The sequence below is a fragment of the Gymnogyps californianus genome, chromosome 2 (genome assembly GCF_018139145.2).
Source record: "Gymnogyps californianus isolate 813 chromosome 2, ASM1813914v2, whole genome shotgun sequence".
In the NCBI taxonomy this organism is placed as follows: Eukaryota; Metazoa; Chordata; class Aves; order Accipitriformes; family Cathartidae; genus Gymnogyps; species Gymnogyps californianus.
This window is the reverse complement of record NC_059472.1, coordinates 109,816,278-109,829,898: the sequence shown is the minus strand read 5'-3', so window position 1 is coordinate 109,829,898 and position 13,621 is coordinate 109,816,278. Positions and strand designations below refer to the sequence as shown.

General features: G+C 40.7%; 1 protein-coding gene across 3 annotated transcripts in view; it reads left to right on the top strand.

The window, feature by feature from the left end:
- HECW1 (HECT, C2 and WW domain containing E3 ubiquitin protein ligase 1) overlaps window positions 1-13,621 on the top strand; it is a 300,542-nt gene that overhangs the window by 253,113 nt on the left and 33,808 nt on the right. For all 3 annotated transcript variants that reach the window (XM_050891206.1, XM_050891205.1, XM_050891207.1), the window contains exons 16-22: window positions 2,055-2,160; window positions 2,359-2,455; window positions 4,460-4,543; window positions 5,603-5,712; window positions 7,899-8,019; window positions 9,421-9,534; window positions 12,384-12,536. In XM_050891206.1, coding sequence (XP_050747163.1) covers window positions 2,055-2,160; window positions 2,359-2,455; window positions 4,460-4,543; window positions 5,603-5,712; window positions 7,899-8,019; window positions 9,421-9,534; window positions 12,384-12,536 — 785 coding nt within the window. The remainder of the gene's footprint in view (window positions 1-2,054; window positions 2,161-2,358; window positions 2,456-4,459; window positions 4,544-5,602; window positions 5,713-7,898; window positions 8,020-9,420; window positions 9,535-12,383; window positions 12,537-13,621) is intronic.

The window sequence follows — 13,621 nt, the reverse complement described above, 5'->3', positions numbered from 1 at the left end:
GTCAGAGATGACCCTTAAAAACAGGCTCACCCACCATCTGCACTCCCATGGAGGTCTGTTCTACAAGGAGCTGGGGAAGAGGCATCCTTGCCTGATCTCCAGAGCTCCCTGGAAGTGGACAAGCTGAGCACAACGCAATGCCTTAGCACTGTCCCACAGATTCTCGCTAATACAACTGATCACAGGCCAGTGTTTGATCTTGACTGCGCTGCCCACAGACAGCCCAAGAAGCGGCTGTTCCCAGAAGGGCTTCATGCCCACTGTGGCAATGGATTATAGGGCACCTCTTGCACCTAAGCTTCCTCCTTCTTCCATAGCATAGAGTGCATGCCATAAAGGCCACATGGTGCCTGTCAGGGTGGATGCCTGGGTCACAGCGCGAAAGCTGCCTAAGCCTGAGCTAAACTTGCAGTGTCTGTTGGCCCATGGGGGTGTGAGGAGGAGACAAAAGCAGAAGATTTAGCACAGCACAGAGGGACTTAGTGAAATGTGTATGACCTGCTTGAAAGTTCTTCCTGTTTTTAAAGGTGAGAGGGGTTGGCCCGAGGCTAGTACATCAGTCTGTTAAATACTGTGGGCTTGACTGTTCTCCCTGACACTGGGATAACTCTCTTGTAGTCAGCAGATGCATACCAATATAAAATGGGTGCAAGTGAAATCACAATCGAATGATGGAGGGAAACATTCACCATGCACGTTCACAGCAGTTTTGTGTTTTCAATTACAGTATGTTTAATTAGAATCATTAAGATTTTTCATTGTTTAACCTGTGTATTGACACATATCAAGTGCATTGACTGGTATCTTGTTACATATAAACATTTTATGCTTTATGTGCTCCAAAGGCAACTTGCCAGTCACATTTAGCTTCTCGGTTTTCATTTATATCCAGTTGGAAGACCTGGCATTTGGCTGTACCACTGAAAATGGGTTGGCACCATTTGCTTGGATGCAGAGCTAAGCATTTAAAATATTGGAGTAGGGGTAATTTCTTCCTGAAGTGGTTGCCAAGTACTACAATTTGTGCAGTGAGAAAGGAGCAGCTATTAGCCCAGTAGAATGCCAATTGGAATTTATAATGCATCTTGTCCTGATACAGGGTGTCCTCACACTGATTTTGTAGCAGTGCTCCTCTGTTGGCTTCACTGTGGCCATATGCTGGAGGAAAACATATGAGAGAGGGGTGGGTTCCCCTCAGTTTGCACAAGTCCCCAAAGAGTTACCCAGCAAGTAATGACTTACTGAAGACAGATTGCCAGACCTCATTGTATGACTTTTAATATCCTCATTCCGAAGTGTTTTCCCACCTTTTAATGTATCTGCTTTCCTGACATAATTCCCTTTTCACTAGATGCTATGTTTAGGACAGTGGCATTCTTTAAGTGCCTCAGTTAAGTAGTAGTGATAAATTTCCTTCTTACTACTCTTTTTATTAGCTCTTTGGATTATGTTCTTTTTTCAATGTGTACAATTCAACTTCTATTTCTGGTTATGCAAGTTAGGCAACCCCCTTTTGCGATGATATAGACCTTTTCTGTCCTGTGAGCTACACAGATATACCTTCCTCATGTTATTTCCAATATTACATTTCTCTTCAACGGTGCTGAGTGAACATGTTGCAGTGTTGTGGGGTTTTTTCTTTTTTCAAATTAACATTGCTGTAAAAACCTTGAAGTAATGCAATTATGCTAGAACAACAGACTGTATGATATTACAGAGATTTTATTTTCATTGGACCAGAGAACTCCATCACTGCAATACCTTTATTAACTTGCATTTACTTCTGGATTCTGGTGCCTTCACTGCAGCATCAAAAAGGTGTGATAGCTGTGGATAATGGTGTCCCTCCATTTGGAAGCACAGAATTACCTGCATTTTTTAAGTTGGCTGAAGTATAAAGCTGTAATTTTCATGCAGGCTTTCTGTCCTTCAGTCAGTCAGCATCATGGACCATTCTGAAGGTCACAGAAGTAAAGATGAGAAACCTTTTTACTGACTGATGTGCTACTGATGGTCAGTTTTGATCATTCTTTCCCTTTCCTCTGATGTTGTAGGCCTCCGAAGTCTCTCGAAACAGGGGAGTTACTCTGTTGGCCAGACCAGGCAATAGTCTCGTAACAGCTATTCGAAACCAGCACCATCACGAGACATTACCTCTGGGTAAGCCAAGTTTCTCTTTTCTTTTCAAAGCAGTGCTCACAAAGATGCTTTTTAGAACTTCTCATCAACCACGTGCACTACTTCATGTTGCCCTGTGCCTCACTAGCAGTGCAGTCAGTGTGCGCCTGCACAGTCACAGTGATGTGACCAGGCCCCCTCAATGGTAAAAAAGCCTCTATTTTTTTTTTCCTTTTCCAGCTTACAATGACAAGATTGTTGCATTTCTACGCCAACCCAACATTTTTGAGATGCTGCAGGAGCGTCAGCCCAGCTTGGCCAGAAACCATGCACTCAGGTACCGCTTTTTTCCAGACTACTGAAAGCAGGTTCCAGGAAGGACTTCTTGTAGTGGGGAAAAACAAATTCTAGTTACTGTAGTACAAAAGATGAACTTGGGCCCCATATGGAACTATCACCATTAAAGAGTAGGAGTGGACCACCAGAATCTACATAGTTACTATAGTTGTTTTCCACAGACATCTAAGAAGTACCAAAATAACTATGGGCAAATAGTGACTTATCTAATTTCCATTCTAAGTGTTACTCAATAGCAGAAACTCTGTCTTCACCTACAGTTATCACTTTGCTTTTCAGAAGATAAGGTTAAAATTGTGTTTGGATGGAAGTCAGCAGCAAAACCCCAGTAACTTCAGCAGAACCAGGATTTTACCTCATGGTTGGATTTACACCCATGCCATGGACATAGTCACCATAGATTTTATAAAGAAATAGGAACATTATAAAGTAGATTGTACTCCTGTCTTTAATCTTTCTCGCTTATGACTTAATGGTAGTCCTTTCCAAAGTAATTAAACTGTATCTTTCTTTTTCTTATGCCTATTCCTTTCCTATTAGGTTTAAAAAAAAAAAAAAAGAAAAAACAGAACCAAAAGCCAGTACAATTTAAACTCATTCTAATTCCACAGGTTAAATTAATTATCTTGGCCAAGAACCTAAGCTGGCATTAGTCAGTCTCAGCAATGCCAGTGTGGACCAGCTAAGAGTTTGACCAAGAATTTGGTTTGTACTGCACAGTAAAAAGTGCGGCTGCGGGACTGGCGAAGGAGGGAAGGAAGAGCAAGGGAAGGACCTTCAAGTTTCTGCAGTGCAGTTTCTGCTGATAGCCTTACTGGCTTGTTGTTTCCCTGTGAGGGCCAGACAAAGTGTTCTTTGGGTGTAAGGATTAGACTTCCTTCCTGGAGGAATTAATACATTCGAATAAAATGAGGGAGACAGAATGAAAAATGCTCCCAGTATTCAAATTCTCGGTTACAGAAATGTACATCTTTTTATCTTCACCATCAAATTACTCAGACTATTTTTTTCTCAGCTGTAATTTGAATTCTCATTTCTCAGAGAACAGATGATGCTTTTACCTTGTTTTGAGCAGAGAACAAAATTGACTAGTGATAGAGACTAGACAGCTTAGCCAGTGCATAATGAGATTTGTAACAGGATATTGAGCCCTTTGCCTCTAGGTCATTGCTCTGATTATGCCTTAAGCCAGGAGTGATCCCAAGCTACCATCTAATGCTCATACAGTAGGTATTAAGCAAACTCCTAGGAGACAAATGTCCATCTTTTACAGGGCTTGATTCTGCAACATGTTGCAGCCCCACCCAGCAAGGTACTAGAGCACATCCTTGACTTGCGGTAGAATCCTTTGACTTGATACTAGAATAAATATTCTTGGACATTGCAATGCTTTAGAAACACACTGACAGATTGGGGTGTAGATCTGTATCTTCCATGGTCCTAATCTGCTGATAGGATCCTATCCTATGTTTCCCACTCCTTATTAGCATTCATTTAAATGACAAAACGTATGATTTTATAGATGTACTGTATAACCTCTGTGTGATCAACTAATATCAAGTATACGTTAAAGTGTTATTTGCCAGATAGAACTGACAGAGGTAAAGGAAGTGGTATTATGTGAAATTCTGTTAACGAAAGATGGTATATTAGTTGTAGCCTTAAACAAAAAAAATCTGTCAGTGACCTTAGCTATAGCAGTACATATGAGCTTGGAGGACTAAGAATCATTCTGTTTTCTAAAATATGGTATAAAATCTCTTGGTTTTGGGTTCAGGAAGCTGAGTGATATAAATAGATTCTTTTTTGCAAGTTTGTTAGCGAGATTAGAAAATTAATCAGGCAGTTAAGACGTTTGCCATTTTTGTAAGGAGAAAAACAGGAACTGGCGAAATACCAAGGAATAACAACTCTGTGTGTAGTTCATGCCTTGATAATGGCATGTTTGTTTGTTTTCTTCTCAATAATATCATTTATGTTTCAGGGAGAAGATCCATTACATTCGGACAGAGGGTACACACGGGCTTGAAAAGTTGTCCTGTGATGCAGATTTAGTAATTCTGCTGAGGTAATCAATTTGATCAAAAGCATAACGTCATTACTTATGGTACCAGAGAAGCTGGCTGGCTCTTCGCATAATTGAAAAGATTTTATTAAATCTTCCAGGTCATTTGTAATTAGAATAGGATTCATTGTTACTGATAGTCACCCAAAATAATTCAGCCAGAGTATACCTGTCAACTTTTACTTCCTGGAAGGCAGCCTCCATCAGTGCAGTAAACTCCATCCCCAGCCAGCTCAATCAATATAGCTGTTACCATCAAGTAGCAGATAAGAAAGAATCAGGTCAAAATTCAACAAAAACAAGAAAATTTCTTGTTTCCTTTTTTTTTTTTTAAGAAAAAAAAAGAGGAAAAAACTTGTCTGTCTTGGTACAAGTAAATAATGTAACTGCTCATGAAATTGCTAGTTTTTACCACAGCAGTGCTGCCCACACATGCAGGGCCATGTCACACTAATGAAACCTCAGTGTACAGTGCAGTGAGCATTGTTTGGGTAATGTAGACAAGGCTTCAATTTTTACTGGGACCAGGGAGCTTGGTCTTTAGGTCCTAGCTACTTTTCAGCACAGATAAGGACTTATTTTATTATCTTGGTCTTACATGGAGAATGTTGCATTGCCCAGATGGTTTTGGTATGTTATATAGCACTGCCTAATGCAAGAAGTTTACAACTTATTCCCATCGAGTTAATCCAAATGGTCAAAGAGCTGAACTATATGAAAATGTATGACCCAAGAAAAACAACCTGGGAGACAGATGTGTGTATCTTTGCTTCTCACTGCTAACGTGTTGAAGTTGTCCCTGTTTACTATATAGCCTCAGATCTTTAGTCTCTGTTAGTAGATTGAGCCACTGTGTTAGCGTGAAATGTCTAATGAAATTCATTTTGTTCTGCTTTGTTACTGGTGACCATGCCTGGTTTGGGAAACCTGTGGATTTTATGTATCCATGAGTTCAGACATATACCCAAACTTATGACCGCAGACTTGCACTATGCTGCATATTTACATTCCTTCATGTGATGAATGTGAACGAAATCTCTCCCTATCACTCTTTCCATGCAGCCTTTTTGAAGAGGATATCATGTCCTACATACCACTGCAGGCTGCCTTCCATCCTGGTTACAGTTTCTCTCCTCGCTGCTCACCCTGTTCATCACCCCAAAATTCTCCAGGTAAGGGGATGGGGATAACAATACAAAATCTTGCATTTGTGGTATTTCTCCTAATAAATACAAAGGGGCAGATTCAGAGCCAGCATCAGCTATCAGCCTGCTAATTCCAGTGCCCACTCCAAATCTGACCCCAGCTGCTGTTTTGCTGGATCAGTTGCCATTGCTGTTACGTATCTGTTGAAATGTTAACAGTAGCTGAAACACAGAGATCAGAATTGCCCATATGGAAGAAGGTATTTTCCTGCTTTTTATATAGTTGGAAAGGATTAGGATAAGAGAATGGTACGTCCAAACAGAACTCACTGACACAGAAGCACATACATATTATGTGACAGGAGCAAAGAGCAGCTTCCAAATCAAAGGTGTATTGCAATACTTCCAGTACTCCTGTAAAGTTCAGTCTCCTCCACTCGGTGTTCCAAAGACTTCTCTTCTTCCCAACACTCATCTATTTTAAGACCTGAGGGGATCATCTTGATCATCTAGTCTGACCTCCCGTGTTGAGCCCATTAACTTAGGTTTGACGGGAAACATATTTTCCAGAAAGACATGCTGTCTGAGAAGGTTATTTCCAGCTGTGGTATGTCTCTGTAGTTATTGTTTATGCTATAGAAATTTGAGGAGCTAATGTCTCCCTTTTGCCAAGATACACAACCCCCACCGCAGTCTCACTGCATGGCTGTGTCCAGTGGCCATTTTGAGAGAATAGTCAGAAATGTGATCTGAAGAAATCCATTTTTGGCTGAGCTTTTTAAACATTCATTTAAATTATCTGGTTTCAAATAAAATTAATGGACAAGAGACGTTCAAATCTCGGAGGTCGCTGTGGAAAATTGGAAGGTTTTTTGATGTGAAGTAGTTAAATGCTGAACCCTTGTCTATAGGAGGACAGTGTTTTGTCAGAACGTCCTGTTTTCATTAATGAGTTTTAACACCATTGTTAATACAGTTCCCCTCCTCTACATCAGGACAGGTCATAAACAAGTCTCCTGCAAGACAAAAATCTAAGTATTTGGCGAGAACATGACTTAGGAGAATGTTAAAAGAACTGCACTGATCTTTACCTGTTCTTGTGAAAACGCAGGAAGGGCAAATATTCATTTCCAGCAACATACTGTCTGCTTGCTTATTTCTGCCACTGGTTACATAGCCCATAAGAACACCCATTCTCTTATGTCCTGGGGGAAAAAAGTCTAAAAGGAGAAAGGAAGTGTCGCTAAGGGATTCTCTTTGCACTGCGTGTAAATATGCCTTTCTGTTTTACCAGCAGGGACAGTAATGTCCTTCCCTCCTGGCAGCCACAATACTTTGTGCTCCCACTAAATGTGATTTTTTTTTTTTTTTTTTGCCTTCCTGTGGAGGATTTTCTGCCAGATTTCTCATAAAAGGGCTTGTTTTTATTGTCTTCTGTAATGAGATAGGGAAATGGGATTTCATGGATCCATTCTTTGACCCTTTATGGCATGGCATTTGTTTATACAAAAGGACTAATCAGCTACTTTGAGAATGCAGACTTCAAAACAAAGCAGGCCCCAAATTGCTAAAAATCTGTTGTATGTGTGAATCATAATAGGAAAATGTAGCATTTCTTGCTGACAGATATCCTTCTTGATGCCACAAAGGGATTTTGTGTTGATAGCTGGAAGTGTTTAATATACAGTCAGATTAACACAGGGAAACCTGATTCTCAGCTTGGCTAGGGTGCTAGGCTCCAGTGAGAAGCATTGCTTTGAGCCCCAGAGGTTTAATCCTGCCAAGTAAAGAGATCTCCTATACAATGCAGAGGAGAGAGATCTCTTAAAAGTGCAAAAGGGAAAGAAAACCTAAATACCAATGACCGTGAGTGGGAGTTATGCATGTCAGTCTTTCTTGTGCCTTTCTGATCCTTGGATTTCCGTTCAAGTCAATCACAGTTAAAGGCTGAGGCAACACAAAGGCATACACAAGGCGAGCTTAACAATTCTTTTAGTGAAGAAGATACAGCCCGTGAAAGTCATTGCAATCACTGAATTACAGGAACTTAGAACTCCCTTAATGCCAGGTAGAACAAAAATAATACTGAGTGCACTGTATGCCTGTAAAAAGTTCCTAAAGCATTTGTTAGTTCTGTCTGGAAACATCATCTGCATGATTTGGAGAAATTTAAAGCCCCTTACACTTTAGGATGCTGTTCATTTTCCTGCCAGGACTGCAGCGAGCAAGCGCAAGAGCACCTTCTCCATACAGGAGGGACTTTGAAGCCAAGCTGCGCAATTTCTATCGAAAACTTGAAGCCAAAGGGTATGGGCAAGGTCCAGGTAAAATTAAGTGAGTATTATGACAAGTCACTCAAATAGTCTAACATGGTGTAGCTTTGTCTTTTATCATTATCCATGAATGAAGACACTGATAGGGAGTGGGAAACACACCAGAGGTTGCATTTTGTACATGAACCATCAGGGCGAGATAAGATCTTAGTATATCCTGCAAAAGAGTGACCTTCAAGAGGCTTTTGTGTGGAAGTTTTATTTCTTATAGATTCATATTCTCTTACACTCCCATTCCCTACCTATTTAACAGGGATGTTGGTATTTCTACCTGTAATTTGCTAGTAGGAAAGTTATCCATTCAGGCAAACGTCCACCAGAGATTAACAGCTACATCATTGTAATGATGGAGTGACTCCAAATCCTTTGGATCTACGTATCAGTATATCTCAGGACCAGAGTATGACCCTACAGAAGTTAGCCTGTACATGCAGGTTTAACTTTCAGTAGTTCTTTGTGTCGGTAGCCCTCCTGGATTTAAACTAGAGAGATTTCTGCCTCTTTTCACGTATTTTGGGGATCTCTGTCACTTGGTTGTGGAGTTTGCTTTCCAGACATCTTGTTGGTTGGCTTTTGAGTCTGTACCTACTTGTGCTCGATTTAGTTATCCAATGTGGCCAAAGGACTATATGTTTCTAAGATATTTCCTGGGCATCTGGTTGAATTTATGCATCAGGTTGGCTTCCTACCGAATCACATCTGTTGTGGGAAAAAAAAGTATGAAGCCAAGCAATTTATTCCAGGCAAACATCATCATCAAAATATTCTTAGAGCTGGGGAGTCCTAGCCATTGGTTGTCCGTTTTGGTATCCTGCTAAGTGGGTCCAAGGCAGACACAAAATACATTTTAGAAGGTCTGTCTTAAAATGTCCATGAACATATGAACAAGAACGATTTCTTGCCCAGGTGATGTTTAAATGCACTATTCATTAAGTTGTTTTAGAGGTTGGCAGGGGAGAGAGAGGTATGTTGTATAAACAGAGGCTGATACTCCCTTTGCTTACCCTGCTACAGAAGCGGTAATTCCATGGACATTCACTGGATTAAATCCAAGAAGAGTTTGGGGCCAATCCCAGAAAGCTGTGACCTCATGTACACAAGAAACTCACAGCCCCCTCTACCATACAAATTTGTACATAGAGGGTGTTACAGAGTCTTAAGTAGAGCAACACTTTGAACCTAATCACAGCAGTGTGAAGAAATTCACTTTTGAGGCATATAGAAAAGCCTTATGAAACAATTCACTCAAAACTCCTAATGGTCAAGTAGCATGTGCACCAGTGGATGCAACCTTATTGACTTCTCTGAGAATGAATGTCTCTACCAGCTCTTGTTTACCTTCATCCTTACAGGCTCACACAAGACTCAATCATTAGATCTCTATTTCTGCCTCCCTTTGCAGGTTAATTATACGACGTGACCACTTGCTGGAAGGCACCTTCAACCAGGTAATGGCATATTCACGCAAGGAGCTCCAGCGGAACAAACTCTACGTCACGTTTGTTGGCGAGGAAGGGTAGGGAACCACTAAATGCTATCAGTTTTGAAGTAGCTGTTATGTTGCAAAACACAGAGTTGACAAAGGCTGAGCCTCTCTTGTTATGTAATGTTTCTTTGGTTTTGTTTTACCTCTGAGTAAGTGATTCATCTTAATCAGCTCAAACATTTTTTAAAAATAACAATAGTGATAATGCTTCATTTTCCTGTAGCACCTTCCATCTAGATGTCTCAAAGTGACAATTTAAGTGGTTAAATCTAATGTCATTTTGTTGTCATAAGTATTTTGACTGGCTGGAAGGCAAAACTGAACTACAAGCCCGTGTTTACACACTGAATCAGCCTCAGGGCTATAATTAGAGACCAGACCTTTATCCCTTTTGTTACTCTTACTCTTCAAAATGGATCCGGTTTTGCTTCAAAAATTTTTGCTTTGCATGCTATCCAATGATCATTTGTTATCCATATGTGGGCTTCTTGTTTGTGGCTGAAGTGAGAAACATGAATGCTGTTCAGTCCTTACAGTTTAATTCACCCAGTTGGAAGCTGAAAGTAATAGAAGTCTCTTGAGAAGGCCTTTTCTCAGGAGACTTTCTGCCACCCTTACAAATCTGCAAGCCATTCTCGTATGATTACAGCCAGCCCCTGACCTTTTGTTTCCAAATCTAACCTTTCAAAGCCACCCTGGCTCACCTCAAGAGCTACATTGTAATTGAGGCTTAATCCACATGCTTTTATAATGGAAAGACCATTGTGCATATTTCCAGTGTTCCATATAACAAAGGCTTGAAATCATATTTCAATATCTTTGCATATAAAGTTTCTTTTAAAAAAAAAACCCCACACAGATAGGATTTCAATTCCAAAGGTACCAGAACAGTAAGGCTCTGGGTCAGCTCTCAGCATGTCCAACAACTGCAGACACTATCAGCTCTGAGGTGGCATGTCAAGTGAAGAGCTTCTGCCAAGCTGAGTTTGTCTGGGGACATGTTAGGTCCAGTGGAAAACAGAAGTCACCAATCTCAGAGAGTCACTCAGTGACCTCAGTATCAGGGGTTTTCTTAACTCTTACTTTTCATACTCCATGGATTCAGTATTATTTAACAGAGGTCGTCTTTCACAGCTGCTTTTGCCTCTGGCTTGCAAGTAAAGCATAAACATGCAGCATACCTCATTTTGCATTTTTGGAATAGCATTCCTAGTATGCTAATGCTGGCCAAAGTCATGTTGTTTTCCTCACATCTCTAATAACTTTTACTGTGTGTGGCACGGTATCCTCAGGAGAAATTACAAACCAATTTGATTTGCAAATTCATTCATCCTTCACTGATTCATTTACATCTGAAGATACATTCCCCCAGGGTTTCTGCTGTTTAATGCTAATATAGGTTCTGCTGGAGGGACTCCAAGATACCAGTTCCCTACTGAAAAGAAGAGTTGATGCTGTATGGCCACGTGATGCTGTATGGGCACAGCTTCCCACGTGTTTCACAGCTAAAATGACATTGAAAATGAACTATGAAGGCTTTATGATAAGTTAATGTGTTGCCCAGAAATGCAACACCTAGTCTCTCCTTGGAGGGTTTTGAACATAGACAAGTGTTGTTTGTAGTTCTTTACTCCAGCAATCATCAGGCTTAGCCCAGTATTTTAATGTCCATTGAACCAGATCTGTTAACGTGGTTAGCAGTAGTCGTTCATGTGGGCTTATTACCATCCCCTTTTGCTGTTGTGGCTTTAGTCTCACCGCATGATCCTAGAGCCAAAGCTGCTCAAAGAGAAAAGTACTGAATCTCCAGATGTAAAACAGAGGAGGATGGGCCAGCCTGCCCTTTATCATCTTTCTAGTTGCACAAATCAATCATTCAACCCCTTGTGGTTATGCTTCCATAACTTCAAACATAATACAGAGCATTCTGATCCAGCTGCAGAGTTTTCCACTTACTTTACATTTGTTAAGTAGCAGGAATAGTGCCCACCTCAGAAACTCTTTTGGCACACGTGATATATGACTACCGATCATTTGTTCATATTGCTACATGTAGATTTATATTAGATTGAAAAACCTCCCTACCGTTATTAGAGGATGATCTGTTTTTAATAAATCCATCACAGTTGGGTTTAACGCATTCATGAAGCTTTTTTGTTTGGTTTTCTTTTTCAAGTTGAGATAATTGGAAACAGCTTGATTTAAGAGTTGAGTTTAAAAAAAAAAGAAAAAAGGTGACTCAGTGGAGCAAAATCATGCAACAGCAAAGCACAGCTTAAGGTGTACCACATGTATTTGAAAGTATCAGAAAAGTAGAAAAGCTTGGATGGAACAACTGAGGAATCACCATTCTATCTTAAGAGTTCTGTTGGGACTTGGTCTTGTTCAGCATTGACCTTTAGATTATACCTATGGCTAAGAAAGCATCCTTGGGGCTAGATTGTATCTTTGGTTACATCTCAGTGTAGGGAGAGTAAAAGCAATTTCTCCTTCAGTCTGGGCTGTCTGCTCTGTGAACCCAGCTGTTCATAGGCAGTTCAAACCCACTCACTAAAAAGCTAGCCCTCTGCTAGCCAGCCAGCTAAGGCAAGGCTGAGCTTTGTACCTCCGATTTACTAAGCCTTTGGAACAAAGGAAAAGAAACTACTTAAGGGATGTGTCTGAGTTATGATTCCTCCCAGGTCAACCTGGATGCTGGTGAAGTTTCAGCATCATGACTTGTTCAGGGCTCAGAATCAAGTTTTGAGAGGAGAGATACACCATGTTAGAAACACTTGACTGCACAGGGGTAGGTGTTAGCAGCCAGTGTAGGCAAACCCCAGGAAATTCACTTAAATGGGAATGAGCCTCATTTAACTTCTTTACCTTTTCCTTTCCAGGTTGGACTACAGTGGCCCCTCCCGAGAATTCTTCTTCCTTCTGTCTCAGGAGCTCTTCAATCCCTATTACGGGCTGTTTGAGTATTCAGCCAATGACACTTACACTGTACAGATCAGCCCTATGTCTGCCTTTGTTGAAAATCACCTGGAATGGTAAGAACATTTTATGCAGAATTGAACAATCCTTTTAGAGCAATACAGAAATGGAAATGCAAAACACAAAAGCTGCCAGTTTAGACTAGACTACATACAAATATCATTGCTTCTGCTCGGAAGAATTGGGAAGTAGGTTGGGAGGAGAGGGAGTACGTGTAAATACAACAGGAGGCTCTGAAAAAGGAGTTGCGATGAGGTACTACTAATAAAATGTCCTGCTTACATTACTTGGGACTTGATGTTTGTGTACTTCTGTGTGAATGTGAAAAGAACAGGGAGAAGAGCTCTGCTTAATCCAGGTCTCCTCTTCTTGGTCCCTTTCTAAGAATAGCAAGTGTGGTCTTTCTGTACATCAAGCAGCACTGTGCTTGGAAGTGTTCTCTAAGAGCCACACTGCTGCTCTGTACCTGCTACAGGGCTTAAAAAAGGCCCAGTGAAAGCGATTTACCTTTTCACCCCTGACAGTGTGTCCGTGCTTGTGTGTGGCAAGGCCAGCAGAGCGAGCAGGTACTTCACCTTACCAAGTATGTGTGCAAACAGACAAATTGCTGATCTTGTTCCTTTATCAAAAATTCTGAATGTATATCTCCTTATTTTTCTGTCTGCATCCAGATCTGTCTGTCTTTGGGAGTTGTTTTCCCTTTGATAGTTTCAGATGTGGTTCAGCGAAGCATGGGCTGCGAGCCCTGGGCCTCATTTGATCCCCTGTGGGATTTCATTGTGTCAAAGAAATAATGCCACATGGTTTGTTCCTATGATGTTTTTCTTTGTCTAACCAATCTTGATGGCTCCTCTCAGAGATCCTTTTTTAAAATGGAAGGCAGTTTAGGCCCATTTTAAATTGCAAATAGTACATGCCCCTCTATTCTTGTAAACAGATCCTCCTTTGCTTTGGCTTACAGTGGGCACGAGGTCAAGAACAACTAAATGGCTGTACTGTCATCTCTATTAAGATTGCAGTGGAAAAAAAGGGATATTGCTGGGACTAACATGGTCTCTGAATTGGTTTTGGGTTTTTTTGTATTATCACTTCCAGCAGTGGAGCATTATGCTAACAATGATCCTTGCATTAAGAGTATTTC